This window comes from Salvelinus sp. IW2-2015, linkage group LG13, assembly GCF_002910315.2.
Source record: "Salvelinus sp. IW2-2015 linkage group LG13, ASM291031v2, whole genome shotgun sequence".
In the NCBI taxonomy this organism is placed as follows: domain Eukaryota; kingdom Metazoa; phylum Chordata; class Actinopteri; order Salmoniformes; family Salmonidae; genus Salvelinus; species Salvelinus sp. IW2-2015.
The window spans coordinates 13,681,613-13,703,144 of NC_036853.1; the positions used below are offsets into that span (position 1 = coordinate 13,681,613).

General features: G+C 42.5%; 2 protein-coding genes across 4 annotated transcripts in view; one reads left to right on the top strand and one right to left on the bottom strand.

Annotated features, from left to right (window-relative positions):
• The window catches only part of LOC111971841 (A disintegrin and metalloproteinase with thrombospondin motifs 10-like), a 59,410-nt gene extending 52,077 nt beyond the window's left edge, over nucleotides 1–7,333 (bottom strand). Inside the window, 2 exon segments of the mRNA XM_070446359.1 lie at nucleotides 2,913–3,291; nucleotides 7,121–7,333. Coding sequence (XP_070302460.1) covers nucleotides 2,913–3,018 — 106 coding nt within the window. The 5' untranslated portion in view covers nucleotides 3,019–3,291; nucleotides 7,121–7,333.
• Nucleotides 7,334–11,427: 4,094 nt separating this feature from the next.
• On the top strand, nucleotides 11,428–19,554 carry LOC111971408 (tyrosine-protein kinase ZAP-70). 3 transcript variants are annotated; one of them, XM_023998171.2, is made up of 14 exons: nucleotides 11,428–11,516; nucleotides 11,626–11,702; nucleotides 15,448–15,933; nucleotides 16,077–16,237; nucleotides 16,327–16,465; nucleotides 16,577–16,658; nucleotides 16,769–16,791; nucleotides 16,921–16,960; nucleotides 17,076–17,286; nucleotides 17,534–17,740; nucleotides 17,941–18,133; nucleotides 18,263–18,403; nucleotides 18,799–18,911; nucleotides 19,036–19,554. In XM_023998171.2, exons 3-14 carry the CDS (start codon nucleotides 15,529–15,531, stop codon nucleotides 19,151–19,153), a joined length of 1,833 nt encoding a protein of 610 aa, XP_023853939.1. In that variant the 5' UTR covers nucleotides 11,428–11,516; nucleotides 11,626–11,702; nucleotides 15,448–15,528; the 3' UTR covers nucleotides 19,154–19,554. The 3 variants fall into 3 exon arrangements, with proteins under 3 accessions (XP_023853939.1, XP_023853938.1, XP_023853940.1); XM_023998170.1 differs by lacking the exon at nucleotides 11,428–11,516 and having other exon boundaries at nucleotides 11,523–11,702; XM_023998172.2 differs by lacking the exons at nucleotides 11,428–11,516; nucleotides 11,626–11,702 and adding an exon at nucleotides 15,096–15,316.
• The last annotated feature ends 1,978 nt before the right edge of the window (nucleotides 19,555–21,532 follow it).

Genomic DNA, 21,532 nt, shown 5'->3' on the forward strand with positions numbered 1-21,532 from the left:
TAAGGACATTACATCAAAGTTGGATCAGCCTGTAGTGTGGTTTTCCACTTTAATTTTGAGTGTGACTCCAAATCCAGACCTCCATGTGTTGATAAATTTGATTTCCATTGATAATTTTTGTGTGATTTTGTTGTCAGCAAATTCAACTATGTAAAGAAAAAAGTATTTAATAAGAATATTTCATTCATTCAGATCTAGGATGTGTTATTTTAGTGTTCCCTTTATTTTTTTGAGCAGTGTATATATATATACAAAAATTGGCCGATTAATCGGTATAGGCTTTTTTTGGTCCTCCAATAATTGGTATCGGTATCGGTGTTGAAAAATCATAATCGGTCGACCTCTAATCTACACACAATACCCCATAATGACAAAGTGAACACAGGTTTTTAGACATTTTAGCAAATGCATTAAAAATAAGAAACGAAAATACCTTATTTACATAAGTATTCAGACCTTTTGCTATGAGACTCAAAATTGAGCTCAGTTGCATCCTGTTTCCAATGATCATCCATGAGAAGTTTCTACAACTTGATTGGAGTCCACCTGTGGTAAATTAAATTGATTGGACATGATTTGGAAAGGCACACACCTATCTATATTAGGTCCCACAGTTGACAGTGCATGTCAGAGCAAAAATCAAGCCTTGAGGTCGAAGTAATTGTCCGTAGGTCTCCGACAAAGGATTGTGTCGAGGCACAGATCTGGGGAAGGGTACCAAAAAAAATTCTGCAGCATTGAATGTCCCCAAGAACACAGTGGCCTCCATCATCAAGAGTCTTCCTAGAGCTGGCCCGCCCAGCCAAACTGAGCAATCTGTTTAAGGGCTATTTTACCAAGGAGAGTGATGGAGTGCTGCATCAGATGACCTGGCATCCACAATCACCCGACCTCAACCCAACTGAGATGGTTTGGGATTAGTTGGACCGCAGAGTGAAGGAAAAGCAGCCAACAAGTGCTAAGCATATGTGGGAACTCATTCAAGACTGTTGGAAAAGCATTCCAGGTGAAGCTGGTTGAGAGAATGCCAAGAGTGTGCAACGCTGTCATCAAGGCAAAGGGTGGCTACTTTGAAGAATCTAAAATCTAAAATCTATTTTGATGTGTTTAACACTTTTTGGGTTACTACATGATTCCATGTGTTTTATTTCATCGTTTTGATGTCTTCACTATTATTCAACAATGTAGAAAATAGTCAAAATAAATAAAAACCCTTGAATGAGTAGGTGTGTCCAAACTTTGACTGGTACTGTATACATTTCATAAAATGGTTTAATAACACTGAACTAAATGACTTAATGCCACTACCACGATGGCTTACCTCATTATTCACTTATTTCAAGGGAAAAGGGAGAGAATATTTTTTCTAAAATAAAACAATTCTCCAAATACGCCATGTCTGCATATTTGTCCTCTCTTTCTTTTAAATAAACACAAAGACACTAGCCAAATATACTCTGCAGCTTGTCTAGAATTGCAGCAGCAAATATAGGCAGATTTCATGCCCTCAGCAAATTTCCCATTTTCTAATTCTGTTTTTGTTTTTGTTGAAGGTTTTAATCTAGAATGACTTAAAGGGGTTACCATTCTGTGAGATAACAACTTACACTTGGCCAGGAGTCAATATCCATTTTGGGAGACATGACTAGCCTGGAGGAATCTAACAGTGGCGCTGTAATGTATAAGGCCAGACGTACTGCAATTGAATTTCAAACCATTAACAAATTAAGCTATGACCTACTTGTTGCATTTTCCAGTGAATACTTGTGATAAATGCTAACTAATAAAAAAAATATTACCGTCAATCATCAATGGAGCTGGTTTCATTTTTGGGTTAGAAAAGTGTCCTTCTGGCCTCCCGAGTGGCGCAGCGGTCTAAGGCACTGCATCGCAGTGCTTGAGGCGTCACTACAGACCCGGGTTCGATCCCGGGCTGTGTCACAACCGTCCGTGACCGGGTGTCCCATAGAGCGGCACACAATTGGCCTAGTGTCGTCCGGGTTAGGGGAGGGTTTGGCCGGGGGGGGCTTTACTTGGCTCATTGCACTCTAGCGACTCCTTGTGGCGGGCCGGGCGCCTGCAGGCTGACTGCGCTCGTCAGTTGAACGGTGTTTCCTCTGACACATTGGTGCAGCTGGCTTCCGGGTTAAGCTGGCAGGTGTTAAGAAGCGTGGTTTGGTGGGTCATGTTTCGGGGGACACATGATTTGACCTTTGCCTCTCCTGAGCCCTTTGGGGAGTTGCAGTGATGAAACAAGATCGTAATTGGATCGCAATTGTATATCACAAAATTGGGGAGAAAAAAGGGGTAAAATACAACAACAAAAATTATACCAAAAAAAAGTGTCCTTCTAGAGCTTAGTTTAAACAGAGAACCTAAATGAATGGGCCTGTGTGGTTTTTAAGGAAGCAGTGTGGCAGACAATTGGAAACATGACGTACATGGTGCAGAGGTTAAGCATAGGAAATACACAATCAGTGCCTTGTTCTGCATGACAAGCCATGGACACTCTGGGTATTTACGTCCGAGCCTAAATGGGATTGGTCTGGCTGAGGAGTGGTGGGGTTAGGGTTATGGAGTTGGCGCATGGCTCTCTGTCTCTGAAGTTGATTTGTGAGAGCAGGGTTCAAGTTTAGCAGGGCCACTGCCCTGGTGTGTGGGTCAGGTTAGAAGGCGCCCTCCCCACCGTATGGAACAGCTCATTGAATTGGTCCTTTACCTGTTTGAGTGAGGCACCAGGACTGGAAATGTTGAAGCACTTTCACAGTTCAGGATAGGGAATAATACAATATGATAGTAATAATAACATACTGCAATCATACTGTATATTCAGGATAAACATTTACACATTTAAACATGTCCATTTATGTCAAACAGAATAGAAGAAAGTAGTCGACCCGATCTCTGCTCACCTTGTGACTGGGTGAACTTTTCAGCAGTCTGACTTTCTGCGACCTCGGTGGCAACCATGACGATGATGACAACAATGCAGGCCAAGGTCCTCCATAGTATTTCCATGGTTACTACAGCAAGCTTCAGTGCGGTTCCCAGGCCTCTGTCCCAACATGTCTTCTGCCCTCTGATGCCCCTCGCTCACCAATGGGACGCAGTGCACTCAAGGGCCATGGCAGCAGGATAGACCTCTAGAGACTGGACTGGAGAGCTCTGGACACACAGCCTCTCTGCTTCTGTCTCTCTGGTAGAACCACGGTCAGGAGAAGATTCTGATAGAGAGACTGTCTCTGAGTACAGCAGCAGCAACAGCGGACTCTATAATGTACTGTGGCCTCTCTGTGGAAGAGAAACAGGTTAGTGTGAGGGGAGAGTGGGGAGGGAGAGAGAGAGAGCATGAGATCCACCTGACCCTAATGGTCCCCCTCTGACAACACAAATATATCTAGTCTGTAGTCAGTGCCTCATAAACAGCCATCTCCCACTGCGTCTTCAGCTAATCAATAATTTCTTCTGTTACAGGAAAACTGTGGCTGACAATCTGACGACTAGGGTTTGCAAGTCTTGACCTGGGGGCCACTGTGTCTATTTTTGTGGTCTGAAATGAGTTAAAGCAGAAAGGAAGACATTGATCTTTTAAAACGCTGTGCTTAGGCTGAGAGGAGCTGAAGTGGGTGTTATGTCAGTGGCTGTGGGGGGAAATTACCTAATTTGAGACAAGCAGTGGGTTACTTCCACACTCACTGTTGGCCTCATGTGGCCTGGCCCTAACTAAACATAGGAGGCAGACACACAGCGAGAATAGGCCCATTAGCCACAGATCAGGCTTTTGTTGGGAGATCAAAAATGGCCTTTGAAAAAGCAAACTTGGTTATTATTACATTAAAACACTGAAGATTTCCTTTTCGCCATTGCACTTTGAAGTGTACAGAGGAGTTAAAAGCCTGGATGAAGAGGAGTCCTATTTACAGTAACATTGTGACTTTTGTTCCTAAGCTTTTTGGCAATGTCATTGAGAGGCCCAAACCCAATCTTTGATACCGTTTCTGCCACACTGCCACCTCCCTCCCCATTCCCCTCTATCGCTCTCTCAGTGTGTCTGAGTAAAGAACGAGAGCAGACACACTGGCTCAGATGGGATGGCTGGCGGCAAACCAACTGTAGGCAAAGGTAATCGGAAGCAGATGGGAAATTATTTGGTACGCGCGTGAGGGACAAGTTGCTTGCCTCTGACAAAAAAATTACTAACAGGGAATTCCAAAGCTCAAGGGGCTGAAAGAGAGATGGGAGAGAGTGTGCTGTTCAGTCCAGCTGGGAGAGCCATTCTTAAATACCAACACACTGGTTATGAATACGTGTAGGTGTGTGTTTGTATTTGTATGTGTAGGTGTGTATTTGTATTTGTGTGTGTGTATGTGTGTTTGGTTTTACTATCCTTGTTGGACCAGAAGCCCTCACAAGGATAGTAAAACAAGGAAAGCTATTTTAGGGTTAGGTGTTAGGGTTAGGAGTTAGGGGTTAGGTTAAGGGTTAGGGAAAATGATTTTGAATGAAAATGAATTGTTTTGGTTCCCCAAGGATAGTAAAAAAAATGTGTGTGTGTTGAGAGAGAGAGAGGGAGAGGGGGGGGGGGGGGGGGGGGGGGGCAGCCGCGACACAGAGAGGTAAGTGGGATAGATGTAAGCTTAATGTGCCTCTGGTTCCCTGAGTCCCAGTGCAGCAGTGCAGCAGTTCATGGTATAATACAGTCCTAAAACACTAAGGGGGCTTTGTGTTCCAACTTAAATGTGGAGCAACTGTAAACCCCTCTCCTCTCTCCATCTCCACAGCCCTCCCTTACTCCCTCTCTTCGCCCCTTCCGACCCCTCCCTCCAGGCTTTTTTCAGTCATTTCCTGCTTGGCCAAACTCTCTTTTATTTTCATTACTTCTTGTTGGAGTCTAATTCTATTGTGGGGTTATTACACTTGCAGCAATATATCAAATGTGTCCATTAAACCTATTTCTCATCTTGTTTACTTAATCGGACCCCCTATGATTGCCTTTGTGTTTTTAAACAAGGCTACTTAAAAGCTTTACTGACTGTCTTCAAGTTCTCCCTACACTAACTAAATCCTTGCTCAGTTAGGAAACATAACAACAATTTGGTTGAATGGGGATTTTCACAATCTCTTGAAAGTGATTTTGTCATTTGTCTTTGGGGGTCTGTTTTGCAACAGTTTTCCTTTCAGAAAGATAATATTGATGTGTTAAGCTTTTCAACATATCTACTGCATTGGAAAAGGCAGTGACAAGTATGTTTTTGCAGACTATCTATAGTGATGCTGCCAGGAAGCGTCCAGACAGAATTTAAAATACTAAACAAACCCATATGACACGCTCAATGTAAAGGCTCTCAGTCTCTCTAAGAAACACAGATGCTAAGTGTCCCCTGCTCAGCTCCTAACACCACCCTCACTGTGCTCCTCTGAAGAAACCACTATGATTGTCCACTCCCCCCCCTCTCCTTTCTGATATCAGACTGACTCATCACTCCCTCATATTATGTAATTTCTGAGTTATATTCAAGTAGGGGAGAGTGTGGCCTCGCCTCTTCACTATACTGTAAACACATCAACACTAAGTGAAAACTGGGAGCTCATGCAACACATAGCCTAGATACTTGTATCACCCTGACAGCAGTCATTCCCTCAGAAGTGGCTTCGAAAAGCAAGCTCAATTCACATGACTCCTCCATGTTAAGCCTTCCACAACAAACAACAGATGAGGTGATACAAATAATAGGGAGAATAAAGTAAGGGATCTGAGTCTAAACACTAGTGGCATTCCTCCTTCAATCCCCCCCCCCCCCAAAAAAAACTATCTGGAGATTTGGCTTGTCAGACAGCCAAGGATGCGCACTCTGAAAATGAGCCGTAGTCTAAGACAATATTTTCTGAGAGATGGCTTCAGGTGAGCTGAGTCAGTCAGCAACTCTAGACCGTACAGAAGAGAGGCAGTTTAAGCATTGAGTTCTTGAGTTTCATATTTCTCATGCTACATACTCACAGACAAAGACAGACTACAGATTTGTCCATTCTCCTCAGTCAGTTGAGAGAGACCTATGAACCTCACATGCAGATCAAACACTGGGCAGCTCTACCATGGTGAAGCTACTGGATGTGAAAGGCATTCACAATATGACCAAAACATCAATACGTTTTGTGACACAAATCCTTTCCATACATTTTTTTATTTAACCAAGCAACACCAACATTGGATTTTGTTACAAAAGATGCCACAAGCCTAATGTCAGCACTAGTTCACTTCTGGGTCAGTCTCATAAATCTGATCATTGGCTGAGGAAGAAGAGCACTATGGGGGGGGGGGGGGGTATCTGTATGGACTGCTTGTACCAGATATACAACTCTATGTTCAATGTTCAATGAATCACTATGCAACTCCTTCAAGGTACTTGATTTGTGTTTTTTTTGTAAAATATTTGTTTGAGGTGTGTGTGTGCGTGTGTATGAGAGAGAGACAGAGAGAGTGACAGACAGACAGATATCACCCAAACACACAAATATTCATCAAACACTTTTAAACAGTGCAGTAGTTCACTGATGTCTTGAAGAATCCACTCCTGCCTATTCTTTCTCCAACTCTTGCAGGAGCATTGCTTGCTCCCTCGCCCGTCAGAAACCCTCATAAGACTATGGGCATGTGCCATTTGACACTACATGCTGCTGCTCCCAGGCATCAGACCAGCACCATCTCTCATCGCCCACAACCTATGGGTTCAGCTTTTCAAATAACAGTATCCATTTCACTCAACTATATGGGGAAAGTGTTTTGGATCCATGACAGTTTCTTCATTAAACTCAACGCAATTAAACAAAGAAATGACAACGACAATGGTGTTAATATACAATTCAAAATATTCTACTTTACTGAGAAATCAACCCCATCACAAAATACCATGGTCTGACTCTACCTGATAATTCCATGGTCATTTTCGAGTTGTGAAAAATTACTTTAAATAGCTGTAAAATCGATATGGAAGACTTCTAAAGAAGTCGTCAAGCATTTTTGCGGAATGGACTGTGCTCTCATAATTCAGCCTACAGAGAAGTGCACACTAGGTTAACGAAAGATGCGTTTAAAATAAGTTTAAAAATGAGAGTCCAGTACCTTTTTCATATCCCTGTCCAGGTTCACTATGGTTGCCTCTCAGGGTTTACGATGTCTTTCTCCTGTTCTCCTTTAAGACGTGTCAGTTGCCTTGAAAAGTTATGTCTGTATTGAGCCGAGGATCGTAGATGAGTGGACCTCTCCTGCTCCCAGGGTCCCACTGCCAAAGCAACGCGGTGGATGCCTGCTCGTTCGCTCGCTCTAACTTCTGCGTACTAGACCAGGAAGTGAAAACGGTAATGGTAGCGTCTATACGCACGGAGGAGCTACACCAAAGATTTTTGGCTACAGAAAACAGAGGGGCCCAATGTGATGTTTATAACACAACTACAACCAAACTTATGCAACAACATATAAAGACATACATTTTGTTCCAATGGACGTTTACAATATGATATTTCGATGAAAAAGTTCAGCTATACATCATGCTTGCAAGAAAAGCGACTTCCATAATAACCTGGTTTAAGAGACGGGAGAGAGGCTGGTTCTTATGGGAATTTTAATAAAAATAAACGTTTTATCAACGACAACGTTATTTTTGATAAGCCAAATTCATTTTGTGAAAAACATTCTATAATATGTAGGATTTCCTACTTTCAGATTTTTCGAACTCACTTTTTCGTTTTCACTGGTGCAGTTTGCTATAGAACATTCACAGATTAAACACTGCAGAAACTCCGATTAGCGAGATAAAAGGATATGTTTTAATCGGAGTACTCATCAACTACGACTTTACCCAAAATAGGCCTATGGCATTTACATGACTAATGCAGGCATACATATAAACCCAGAATGAGGTTGCACTGTCAGGTCTGGTGTGGAGACGTTGCTGTAGTAGGTTCTATTTGACCTAGTAGTACCAGTGGGTTATTATGATGACAGTGTAGTTACCTGAATAGTTAAAGGAGAAGTTCACTTTATTTTAACCAAATCTCTATTTTCAATGTACATTTATCTGCAATGTATATTTGATCTGCAATGTAATGAAAAATATGAAAAATATCTGAATTGTAAATGTATCCGCAATGTAAATTTATCTGCAATGTTTTATTCCATTTCGCTGCAAAGCTGGTAGGGGAAAACATTTGATTTGCACAGAGTGGATCATAGCATTACGGATAAAGTCAGAGTGACACAATTTCATGTGGACAACATCTAAAGACCTGCATCACTAAACTGGCTGCGTTGTAATTTCTAAAAGGAAGTATTTGGGTGTTTTTGGAGCCTTTGTTCATGTTTTTCTGTGCAACTGCAGAACAAGCATGAGGAAGTATATCACTGGTAGGGTAAGCTTCTCAAAAACAATTAAGATCACAAAGATCTAGGCACTTCTATAATAATGCCATTAACATCAAAAATAGAGATTTGGTTCAAATATAGTGAACGTCTCCTTTAATCCAGACCGCCCTCTGTAGTTGATTTTGAGCATGGCCTTCTTCAAACTTTATTTTGTAAAGTATGGTAGGCAATGCATTGGCCCTGTTTTGAAATGTGGCCTCCAACATACAGTGCATTCGGAAAGCATTCAGACCCCTTTACATTTTCCACATTTTCCCTCATCAATCTACACACAATACGACGTAATGACAAAGCGAAAACAAGGCAAAAAAACCAAACAGAAATACCTTATTTACATAACTATTCAGACCTTTTGCTATGAGACTCGAAATTGAGCTCAGGTGCATCCTGTTTCCATTGATCATTCTTGAGATGTTTCTACAACTTGAAACAATTTGAAACATGTGGTAAATTCAATTGACTGGACATGATTTGGAAAGGCACACACCTGTCTATATAAGGTCCCACAGTTGGCAATGCATGTCAGAGCAAAAACGAAGTCATGAGGTCGAAGGAATTTTTTAAATTGTATTTATTTATTTCACCTTAATTTAACCAGGTAGGCCAGTTGAGAACAAGTTCTCATTTACAACTGCTACCTGGTCAAGATAAAGCAAAGCAGTGCGACACAAACAACACAGAGTTACACATGGGATAAACGAACGTATAGTTAATAACACAATCGAAAAATCTAAATACAGTGTGTGCAAATGTAGTAAGATTAGGGAGGTAAGGCAATAAATAGGCCATAGTGCCAAAATAATTACAATTTAGCAATTAAACAATGGAGTGATGGATAGGGCAGAAGATTAATGTGCAAGTAGAGATACTGGGGTGCAAAAGAGCAAAACAATAAATAACAATATGGGGATGAGGTAGTTGGGTGGGCTATTTACAGACGGGCTGTGTACAGATAAGCTGCTCTGACAGCTGATGCTTAAAGTTAGTGAGAGAGATATAAGACTCCAGCTTCAGTGATTTTTGCAATTTGTTCCAGTCATTGGCAGCAGAGAACTGGAAGGAAAGGCGGCCAAAGGGGAGTTGGCTTTGGGGATGACCAGTGAAATATACCTGCTATGGGTGGGTGCTGCTATGGTGACCAGTGAGCTGAGATTAGGTGGGGCTTTACCTAGCAAAGACTTATAGATGACCTGGAGCCAGTGGGTTTGGCGACGAATATGTAGTGAGGGCCAGCCAACGAGAGCATACAGGTCGCAGTGGTGGGTAGTATATGGGGCTTTGGTGACAAAACGGATGGCACTGTGATAGACAACATTGAATTTGCTGAGTAGAGTGTTGGAGGCTATTTTGTAAATTACATCGCCGAAGTCAAGGATCGGTAGGATGGTCAGTTATACGAGGGTATGTTTGGCAGCATGAGTGAAGGATGCTTTGTTGTGGAATAGGAAGCCGATTCTAGATTTAATTTTGGATTGGAGATGCTTAATGTGAGTCTGGAAGGAGAGTTTACAGTCTAACCAGACACCTATGTATTTGTAGTTGTCCACATATTCTAGGTCAGAACCGTCCAGAGTAGTGATGCTAGACGGGCGGGTGCAGGCAGCGATCGGTTGAAGAGCATGCATTTAGTTTGACTTGCATTTAAGAGCAGTTGGAGGCCACGGAAGGAGTGTTGTATGGCATTGAAGCTCGTCTGGAGGTTTGTTAACACAGTGTCCAAAGAAGGGCCAGAAGTATACAGAATGATGTCATCTGCGTAGAGGTGGATCAGAGAATCACCAGCAGCAGAGCTCCAAGAGCTCCAAGAAAGGATTGTGTCGGGGCACAGATCTGGGGAAGGGTAGCAAAACATTTCGGCTGCATTGAAGATCCCCAAGAACACAGTGGCCTCCATCATTCTTAAATGGAAGAAGTTTGGAACAACGAAGACTCTTCCTGGAGCAATCCTGGGCAGTGGGCCGGGAGGTGACCAGGAACCCGATGGTCACTCTGACAGAGCACCAGAGTTCCTCTGTGGAGATGGGAGAACCTTCCAGATGGACAACCATCTCTGCAGCACTCCATCAATCAGGCCTTTATGGTAGAGTGGCCAGAAGGAAGCCACTCCTCAGTAAAAGGCACATGACAGCCCGGTTGGATTTTGCCAAAAGGCACCTAAAGGACTCTCAGACCATGAGAAACAAGATTCTGTGGTCTGATGAAACCAAGATTGAACTCTTTGGCCTGAATGCCAAGCATCACGTCTAGAGGAAACCTGGCACCAGCCCTACGGTGAAGAACGGTGGTGGCAGCATCATGTTGTGGGGATGTTTTTCAGCAGCAGGGACTGGGAGACTAGTCAGGATCGATGGAAAGAGGAATTGCGCAAAGTACAGAGAGATCCTTGATGAAAACCTGCTCAGGACCTCAGACTGGGGTGAAGGTTCACCTTCCAACCAGACAACGACACTATGCACACACCCAAGACAATGCACGAGTGGCTTCGTTACAAGTCTCTGAATGTCCTTGAGTGGCCCAGCCAGAGCCCATACTTGAACCCGATCGACAATCTCTGGAGAGACCTGAAAATAGCTGTGCAGTGACGCTCCCCATCCAACCTGACAGAGCTGGAGAGGATCTGCAGAGAAGAATGGGAGAAACTCCCAAAATACAGATGTTTCAAGCTTGTAGCGTCATACCCAAGAGGACTCAAGGCTGTAATCGCTGCCAAAGGTGCTTCAACAAAGTACTGAGTAAAGGGTCTGAATACTTATGTAAATGTGATATTTCACCTTTTTTTTAAAAATATAAATTAGCAAAAATGTCTAAACCAATTTTTGCTTCATCATTATGGGGTATTGCGTGTAGATTGATGAGTGAAAAAACTAATTAATCAATTTTAGAATAAGGCTGTAACGTTAACAAAATGTGGAAAAAGTCAAGGGGTCTGAATACTTTCCGAATGCACTGTATTTGAATGTTCCATCTAACCATTAAAACCTCCGTCATAGCCTCACTGCTGGAAGGTCGTGGTGGCAGGCTACAGGTGGAGACAGAAGACTGGGGCTGCTGTTTCAGATGGCTGTATAGAGAACTGCTGTCACTTCATGTAGCTGAGGTAAGGAAGTAGGTTCGTTTCTCTGTGAAGATTCCTGGACTGTATCAATCAACCGACATAGTTTTCCTGCACCCTCACACTATCACTGATGCCTCTGCTCTGTCACCAGACTCAGCTACTCTCTCTCTGAGGCCAACCTGTCTAGCTCTGACTTCTCTTCCCTTGGTTCCAGTGAAATAGTTTATGGTGAGTGCATCTTAAGTCAGTCCTGTGTTTTTTATATACTTATTTGCAATAGAGTAAATAGGATTATATTTTTATATTTATATAACAAGGCTTTTGTCTTTCGGAGATGGAAAAAATCTAAAGTTGAAATGCTGTTACTTTAATCTACTTTGAAGTATACTAATACAATATTTTAGACAGAATTTATATCAATGATATATATAAAAGACTGTTCTGGAAAGTCTGTTCCCTTGTAACCAGTGCCTTGAACACATTTAAGTGTTAATACGTTTCTATTAGCAGACTTTATGCTGTAACAAATGCTAAATGTGTTCACCACAGTGTGGCAAAGACATTCTAGCTGTGGCTTCAAAAGTAGAGATTATATTTATAAATAGTTGTTTTCATTGTGTATATGAATAGAAAGCCAAAAGGGGGTACGGTTTTCAAGTGGACACACCCAAGGGTTCTATGTGTGTTGTTTATTGCTTGTAACTTTCTATTTTATTTTGAGACTTGTTGGCACATGTAATCAGATAATTATTACAAAAGAGATTACCAATAATGTGCTTTGTATGAAAATACGGTGCTGTCTTTTTATATTATTTTTAAGAGACTCATTCTCGTCTAGATGACAGATCAACCTTCTGTGACATTTACGGACCTACTGTAATCCAGTTGAACCAATGCAATGGAATATCTATAAAATACAACATGATTTGCCTGTTGAAATAGGTCCCTGGCTTAAACATGACTGGCTAAACTAGTGTCCTGAGGATCTGAGGACTTCTGGGCCCATGTGTAGCTCAACTCTTTACAGAGATGCCACAACCCAGATCACTGAGACTGATGCGTTGTCGTTCCAGGGAAAGAGTTAGGGCTTACAAATACTTAATTATACTCTTAGGTTTGGGCTTAAGCTCGACTGGCTAAATATAGTTGGATGAGGGGCCACTGTCAGAAACCCAACAAGGCAACAGTAAGCACTTTGCGGGTTGCATGTTCATAAAACAAAAGCAGGAAACAAAATTCAAAAAGCTTTATTTGAAATCGACAATAATCTTCTACGTAGGCCCATAGGAAAAATATGCGCATTGGAGTCTCTTCGATTTTCCATTGACGTAAGTAATTTATAAGGTAGCAGTCTGGCCCACTGACTTCATTTGTAAATTAACCTCTTACTAGAGACCTCCCATCATTTTAATGTAGACCTACGCTTGATGTTTTGTAGGCCTATTTGTGTGGTTGTTTCTACAAAACACTGCAGGCGTTATTAAGCAACATGGTGTGGTTTATCTGTTCTAGAGGCCTAGAATTATAACAACATAAAGAATTGCTGCATTGAACACATGTATATATTTGGACATGTTTTGATAAGCCTAACTTATTAGATGTTCGCCTGATTTAAAAAATGTTGTAGCCAAAGTAATGTAATGATTTAGGAATGTTTATGTTAGCGTAACTTACAAAACCGATACCCCTCCTGATATATAAAGTGTTTTGAATGATCATTTGAATCCAATTCAAAGACAAATAATCACCCACACTTTGTTTTATCTTACTATGATTATATGAAATACAAGGCAAATATGCATTATTATTGTTACAGTTCATGGCCATGAGCCAATGAACTTATTTAGCAACCCTGAGTCAACTGTTAATAGTTGATGAATGTCATGTCTTATAGCCAAACCAAAGACCCTCCATGTTATCCTCTGTGCCGCAGTGGATAGGGCATTCCATCTGTAGAGCTCACAGTGGATAGGGCATTCCATCTGTAGAGCTCACAGTGGATAGGGCATTCCATCTGTAGAGCTCACAGTGGATAGGGCATTCCATCTGTAGAGCTCACAGTGGATAGGGCATTCCATCTGTAGAGCTCACAGCCACTTGTACCTGCATTGGAAAAGCTGTGAGTCAGAACACAGGAGGGTTGCTGTCTCCCCGCTCTTTAAAGCTACAGCCTTCAGCCTGCCGAGGCTGGTACTGTATGCCCTGTACTGGCTCAGCTGTTAACCACAACCAACCTCCAGGCAAAGCACAGTATGACAATACATGGCCTTCCATTGGAGAGTATAGACCTACAGCTGTTTTCGATGTGGTCCTAATGTCTGTTCTGAGGTGGAAGGAAAGCAAGATGAGGGAAGAGAATTGGGGTGTTCAAAAGCATAACAGCGTATTTATGCTCCAATTATTAAGTAGTGGTGAGACCTTTATGGTTTTGTCTGTGTTCACTCATAAATTCACGAAACTAGAAAATAAAATGTGGACATTTCCTAGTCAACAACTCTCTTGTTGACAATGCGTCTTCTTCTCTGACATTGTTTTTTATGCTTAACATCTTTCAATTTTCATGGTAACTGACTTTTATGGTTACTTTCAAGTACTTTATTCTGTCATTCAGGGTTTTAGCTGTTAAATTCAGCTCATATAATACCAGGATAAAAAGACAGGAATTAAAACTAAACACTAGTCAGTTCAGTTTGAGCCATTCACAACATGTAAAGACCACTGTCCTTTAACCGTGTGGTGAGGGGGGGGTTTGAAGTTCTCAGGCCATGGTGGAGTCTAAGTGCGTTGTGGCTCATTGCGGCTCTCTGTGGCTCTGTCTGTGTGTCCGCCGTGGATGTGGGCAGTCTGTCACAGGTACGCCCAGGAAACTGTGGTTGAATCACACTACACTTTTAAGCATAGACACAAGCTTCAGGTGATAGTCCTTACAATCTCCCCTTTTGACATACCCCCACCTCAGAGAATCATTTCACCAAGCACAGGACTTCAGATCGCTGAAACAAAAATCAAATTTTGGCCATGAAGAGTTCCCATAAGGAGCTAGTAATAATTGTGTAACATGTAATAAACTGAAGTTTAATTTTGGCAGGTCATTAACTGCAAAGCAAACCAAGGAAAACCCCCCTAACCTATGACTCACACCAACAGATTGGAAAGCATGTTAAGCTAAAGCTTTCTTTTTCCAAAATGGGGGTGTCAATTGAAAAGAAAAAGGGGAAGTTATATGACGACCGCAAATAGAAAACTACATCAAAGTATCACTATGTTAACTGATTCAATGCCTATCTTTATTTTGTCTACCAAGCTCCTTTTTGTAATTGTGTGTGATATGGTATCATGGTATCCATGTTTTGAAAGTTATCACGATAGTCGTCTGTGTATTTCCCATCAACAGGCTTTTCTCGCTTGTTATCAAATAAAGCTAGCTCACAGTAGAACAGACACAACATGCTGTGATACTAACCTGTAGTCTACACTTGGTTTATTTTACATTTCCTGATAGTCAGTTAAAAGCACAAGTTGGGGGCTTTACATCTGTTTGTTTTTGTATTTTCATTTATCTAAAAATTATATGTTGCCTTAATCTTCATGTAAATTAGTCACTAGTGTGTTGAAAAGCTTTGGAAACAGCAGCACCTGCTCAACGGAAGAGTGAGAAACTAAAGAGAGGTTGGAGAAGGAGGATGGGGGCGGTTGTCAACTTCCTGTTGTGGCTGCGCTTAACACCAGCCTGTGCCGGTGCAGAGAAACACACACTCCCTATCTCAATTACTGCACACTGAACAGCCCAACCACACAAATACCTCAGTTACTCATCTGGGTGCATAAGATGGAGGCACAATGTGAGTTATGATAAAGGCTGAAGACTGTACCTCATCAACAACCTCAATTAGAAAAACACATATACTGTAATTTGAATATTGTTTTTTTAAGTAGTGGTCATCCATGATTATTTTCCATTCTCCTTATATAGATCTTCAACCAGGAGCCTCCAGCCATCTCCAACCCTTTTAACTGAGGAGTCTTCCCTCGTACTGCCTGAGGAGACACAGACATGGCGACAGACCCTGCGGCAGAGCTGCCTTTCTTCTACGGCAGTATCAGTCGTTCGGAGGCTGAGGAGCACCTGAAGCTGGCAGGCATGGCCGACGGGCTGTTTCTGCTGCGCCAGTGTTTGCGGAGCCTGGGCGGCTACGTGGTCTCCCTGGTGTGGAACGTGGACTTCCACCACTACTCTGTGGAGAAACAGCTCAACAGCACCTACTGTATTGCAGGTGGAAAGCCCCACTGTGGTCCAGCGGAGCTCTGTGAGTTTTACAGTAAGGATTCAGATGGCCTGGTGTGCACCCTGAGGAAGCCCTGTCTGCGCTCCCCAGACAACCCCATCAAAGCAGGCGTCTTTGATAACCTGAGGGACAACATGCTGAGGGAGTATGTACGACAGACCTGGAACCTGGAGGTGAGGGTTGGCTAAATTACATTTGAGTAATTTCACAGACGCTGTTAACCAGAGCAACTATCACAGGAGAGGCAGCAGGGCCTGAAGTCACATAAACACTGTCTCTGATGTAGTTTCCTGTCTGACTTTGTGTCTGTGTTCAGGGGGAGGCCATGGAGCAGGCTATCATCAGCCAGGCTCCACAGCTGGAGAAGCTGATCGCCACCACCGCCCATGAGAGGATGCCCTGGTACCACAGCAAGATACCTCGCCAGGAAGGGGAGAGGCGGCTCTACTCCGGGGCACAGCCAGATGGAAAGTTCCTGTGAGTCATGAAATGCATTTTAGTCAAACACTACACAAAGGTTCTAAAAACACCCACAACATAGTTTGATTTGGGTTTTTATTAATCAGAGTCAGAGACAGGGAAGAGTCTGGCACCTTTGCCCTTTCTTTGATGTACGGAAAAACGGCCTACCATTACCAGATCCAACATGACAAATCAGGGAAATACTCCATGCCAGAGGGAACCAAATTTGACACTGTGTGGCAGGTAGGCTGTTCTCTCTTCTCCAACAAATGAGTCCAAGTTTATTATGTCTGCTACCTAATGTTTAAGACAAAGATAGTTATCTTTCCCTGCCACTCTCCCTCCCTTCTGCAGCTGGTTGAGTATCTGAAGATGAAACCTGATGGGCTAGTGACAGTTCTGAGGGAACCGTGTGTGAACCGCAACAACACCAAACGTACTTAACCAACATTTTGTTGACAATCATCAAATTCTTCTTATTGTTTCACTAAACTTTGTCCCTCATGCCATTGAATTAATTTTCTTATTTCTCAAATCCATTTTCAGAGACTCCTGTTGTGCCCTCGGGGGTGAGTATCAAGAACATTTTCTAATTTCTCCATGGTAGATACTTTCTTTCCAATGTATTTATTGAGGCATCTGCTAAATGGCTTATTATTATTATTATATTACTATTAAATACAGTACATTTCTTTCAGAGGCGGCCCAGAACAAATGGATACACACCGCCACCTGGAGGTAGGTTAATAACATTACAACAGACACACATGGTCTTTCCACCAAAACCCACACATACACAAATCACTAAATTTGTCTTTAAGACATTTCCCTGTGGTTTTTCCCTTTCTTACAGTACCTCTGGGGTGCTCCAAGGAAATCAAGACTTCACCCCCCACAGACCGTCAGATGCTGCCCATGGACTGCAGTGAATTTGTCAACCCTTACCATGACCCCAATGACCTGAAGAAGTTCTTCATCAATAGGGATCAGCTGATGATTGACGAGGTGGAGCTCGGCTCGGGAAACTTTGGCTGTGTCAAGAAAGGAGTCTTCAAGACAAATAAGTGAGAGGGGGGTGACCTGCTTCTTGGATGAATCAAACCAGAACATCAGATCCTGAGTTTAGAACCTATAACGTCAGCCTAGAGCCATTTATAACAATTGATAACTACCTTTTAGGTCAGAGGTTTCTCATTATTTTTACTGACAAACGTAGCTGATCAGGAAAAAATCTGGACCCCAGTTATAGGCTATAATTAGGAAAAACATGGGGCCCTATTCATAACACCAATAATTCCTGTGTGGTTCCAGGGGCCACACTGATGTGGCCATCAAGGTGCTGAAGAGTGAGAATGAGAAGCTGGTGAAAGATGAGATGATGAGGGAGGCGGAGATCATGCACCAGCTGAGTAACCCTTACATCGTCCGCATGCTGGGGCTCTGCCAGGCTGAGTGCCTGATGCTGGTGATGGAGATGGCTTCTGCTGGGCCACTCAACAAGTTCCTCTTCACCAATAAGTAAGGCCAATTATTTCACACGTGTAGTACAATATATACAGTTTCATAAGGCATGTTATTCTCTTAGTAGTGACATTGATCATAGAGAGTTACGGAAATGCCATTAATGATAGCACTACTAATACTCAAACAATACCATGACATACTGTAATTTCCCGAAAGGTTTATTTGAGTTCCCTTTCTGTCCTTCTACCTCTCAGGGATAAGGTCACAGTGGAGAACATTGTGGGGCTGATGCACCAGGTGTCTATGGGAATGAAGTACCTGGAGGAGAAGAACTTTGTGCACAGAGACCTGGCAGCTCGCAACGTCCTTCTGGTCAACCAACAGTTTGCCAAGATCAGTGACTTTGGTCTGTCCAAGGCTTTGGGTGCTGATGACAACTATTACAAGGTAGGAGTCTCTTGCACGTGTCATGTGCTATAATCTTGGTCTGTTTTATATAGTCAAATGCTGCAGTTCTTTATACATTATTCATGTGGTATGGTATGTGTGTGTGTGCGTGCGTGCATGGGTACATAGGCACGCACAGCAGGAAAATGGCCGCTGAAGTGGTATGCTCCAGAATGCATGAACTTCCACAAGTTCTCCAGCAAGAGTGATGTCTGGAGCTTTGGTGTCACCATGTGGGAAGCCTTTTCTTACGGAGGAAAACCATACAAGGTACAATCTGTACAGCACCTGCAAGACATATAACCACAATATAGTTAAATGTTTATACTGTATTATAAACTGGGTGGTTCGAACCCTGAATGCTGATTGGGTGAAAGCCGTGGTATATCAGACCGTATACCACGGCTATGACAAAACATTTCTTTATACTGGTCTAATTACATTTGTTACCAGTTTATAATAGCAATAAGGGACCTCGGGGGTTTGTGGTATATGACCAATAAAGCACTGCTACGGGCTGTATCCAGGCACTCCGTATTATGTCATGCATAAGAACAGCCCTTGGCCATATACCTCATCCCCTCGTGCGTTATTGCTTAAATAACAGCCTCCAACACAGTGCTGTCTAGATTAACTTAATCTGGGTCTTCACCAAATATGATCAGAAAATGAAAGGTCCGGAGGTGATCAGTTTCATTGCCAGTGGGAGCCGGATGGAATGTCCATCTGGATGTCCAGATAGAATGTATGCACTGATGAAGGACTGCTGGACATACAAGTAAGTGAGAAACTAGAGAACCATTCATTTTCACACCACATTTGAAGTCGGCTACTAGGCCACACTGCTGCCCATTTAAAAGTAGATGCATCACATCTAAAGTGTCTGACCTTTCTCTTCTCAGACACGAGGACCGGCCAGGCTTTGTGAAGGTGGAGGAGCGCATGCGAGTCTTTTATTACTCCATATCCAACAAAACTCCACCTGAGGTGACCGCAGACGCTGCTGAGCCTCTCAAGTAGACCAGGGACAACAGACGCTCGGTCCCCCCGCCATACAATGCATTCTTTGAGATAGACAAAGAGCTTCTTATGAACTAGTCTGGGCACTAGCTGACAGCTTCAGCAACAGGCAGCTACAGTAAACAGCTAAACAAGCCTTATGACACAAATGTGAGTTTGTAATTAAAGTCATTCTTGTGAGGATGCTCCTCTTCTGAAAGGTAGCTCAAGACTGCATAACCTGAGGTTTGGAATAGTTTGAAAGAAACGCTTCACAAAGAATTGTGCATTGTAAAATTGCATTTTGAAAGTGTAATGATTCCTTGAGAGTACTTATACTATAGGTCTAGTGTGAATTATATTTAAGTGCTTCAGCTCTGTATACATTCCTTAATATGTCATGATTAAACATTTTCACAGAATATGGTGTATCTATATCAAGTAATTGGGAAAATAATTTGTGAATGAATTATGAAAAGTAAAAAGGCCAGAAACATCGGCTCAAACGGGCAATCTGCAGTTGCTACAGTACATCCATTTTTGGACTTATAAATGAATGATATGTACCCTTTGATTCTTGAAGAATATATCTTATAAATTAATGATATATACCCTTTGATTCTTGAAGAATATATCTTGTAAATTCCTCATGAGCTTAGCTCAGCTGTCGTACCCAATCAGATCCAAAATATAAGCTTGTTTTACTCCAATTTTTGTAAACAAAGTAAATGTAAACAAACACTATATAGCCTCAAAACATGATTAAAACTATACTGAACAACAATATAAATGCAACATACAATAGTTTCAAAGATTTTACTGAGTTGCAGTTCATATAAGGCAATCAGTCAATTGAAATAAATTCATTAAGCCCTAATCTCTGGATTCCACATGACTGGGAACACGATATGCATCTGTTGGTCACAGATACTTTGGGGTGTGGATCAGCAAACCAGTCAGTATCTGGTGGGACCACCTCATGCAGCGCGACACATCTCCTTTGCATAGAGTTGATCAGGCTGTTGATTGTGGACTGTGGAATGTTGTTCCATTCCTCTTCAATGGCTGTGCGAAGTTGCTGGATATTGGAACTGGAACACGCAGTAGTACATGTCGATCCAGAGCATCCCAAACATGCTCAATGGGTGACATGTCTGGTGAGTATGCAGGCCATGGAAGAACTGGGACATTTTCTACTTCCAGGAGTTGTGTACAGATCCTTGCGACATGGGGCTGTGCATCACATGAGGTGATTGCATCGGATGAATGGTATGACAATGGACCTCAGGACCTCATCCCGGTATCTCTGTGCATTCAAATTGCCATCGATAAAATGCAATTGCGTTCATTGTCCGTAGCTTATGCCTGCCCATACCATAACCCCAACGCCACCATGGAGCACTCTGTTCACAACGTTGACATCAGCAAACCGCTCACCCACACAACACAATCTGCCCGGCACAGTTGAAACTGGGATTCAACCGGGAAGAGCACACTTCCCCAGTGTGCCAGTGGCCATCGAAGTTGAGCATTTGCCCACTGAAGTCGGTTACGACACCAAACTGCGGTCAGGTCAAGACCCTGGTGTAGACGACGAGCACACAGATGAGCTTCCCTGAGACGGTTTCTGACAGATTGGGCAGAAAGTCTTTGGTTGTGCAAACCCACAGTTTCATCAACTGTATGGGTGGCGGGTCTCAGACGATCCTGCAAGTGAAGAAACTGGATAGTCCTGGGCTGGCGGGATTACACATGGTCTGAGGTTGTAAGGCCGGTTGGACATACTGCCAAATTCTCTTAAACGATATTGGAAGCAGCTTATGGTAGAGAAATTAACATTCATTTCTCTGGCAACAGCACTGGTGGACATTCCTGCAGTCAGCATGCCAATTGCACTCTCCCTCAAAACTTGAGACATCTGTGGCAATGTGTTATGTTGTGTGACAAAACTACACATTTTAATGGCCTTTCATTGTTCCCAGCACAAGGTGCACCTGTGTAATGACCATGCTGTTTAATCAGCTTCTTGTCAGGTGGGTGAATTGTCTTGGCAAATGAGAAATGCTCACTAACAGGGGTGTAAACAAATTTGTTCACAACATTTGAGAGAAATAAGCTTTTTGTGTGTATGAAACATTTCTGGGAAATTTTATTTCAGTTCATGAAACATGGGACCAACACTTTACATGTTGCTTTGATATTTTTGTTAAGTGTACTTTCCCCAAGTGAAGGTTCTTCTCCATGAAGTAACGATAGAAGTAGCTGATAACGGGCTACATAGACACTGATAAGACAATTCGAAGGGGGAAACACAGCATGTACATTTGAAGTCGGAAGTTTACATACACTTAGGTTGGAGTCATTAAAACTCATTTTTTAACCACTCCACACATTTCTTGT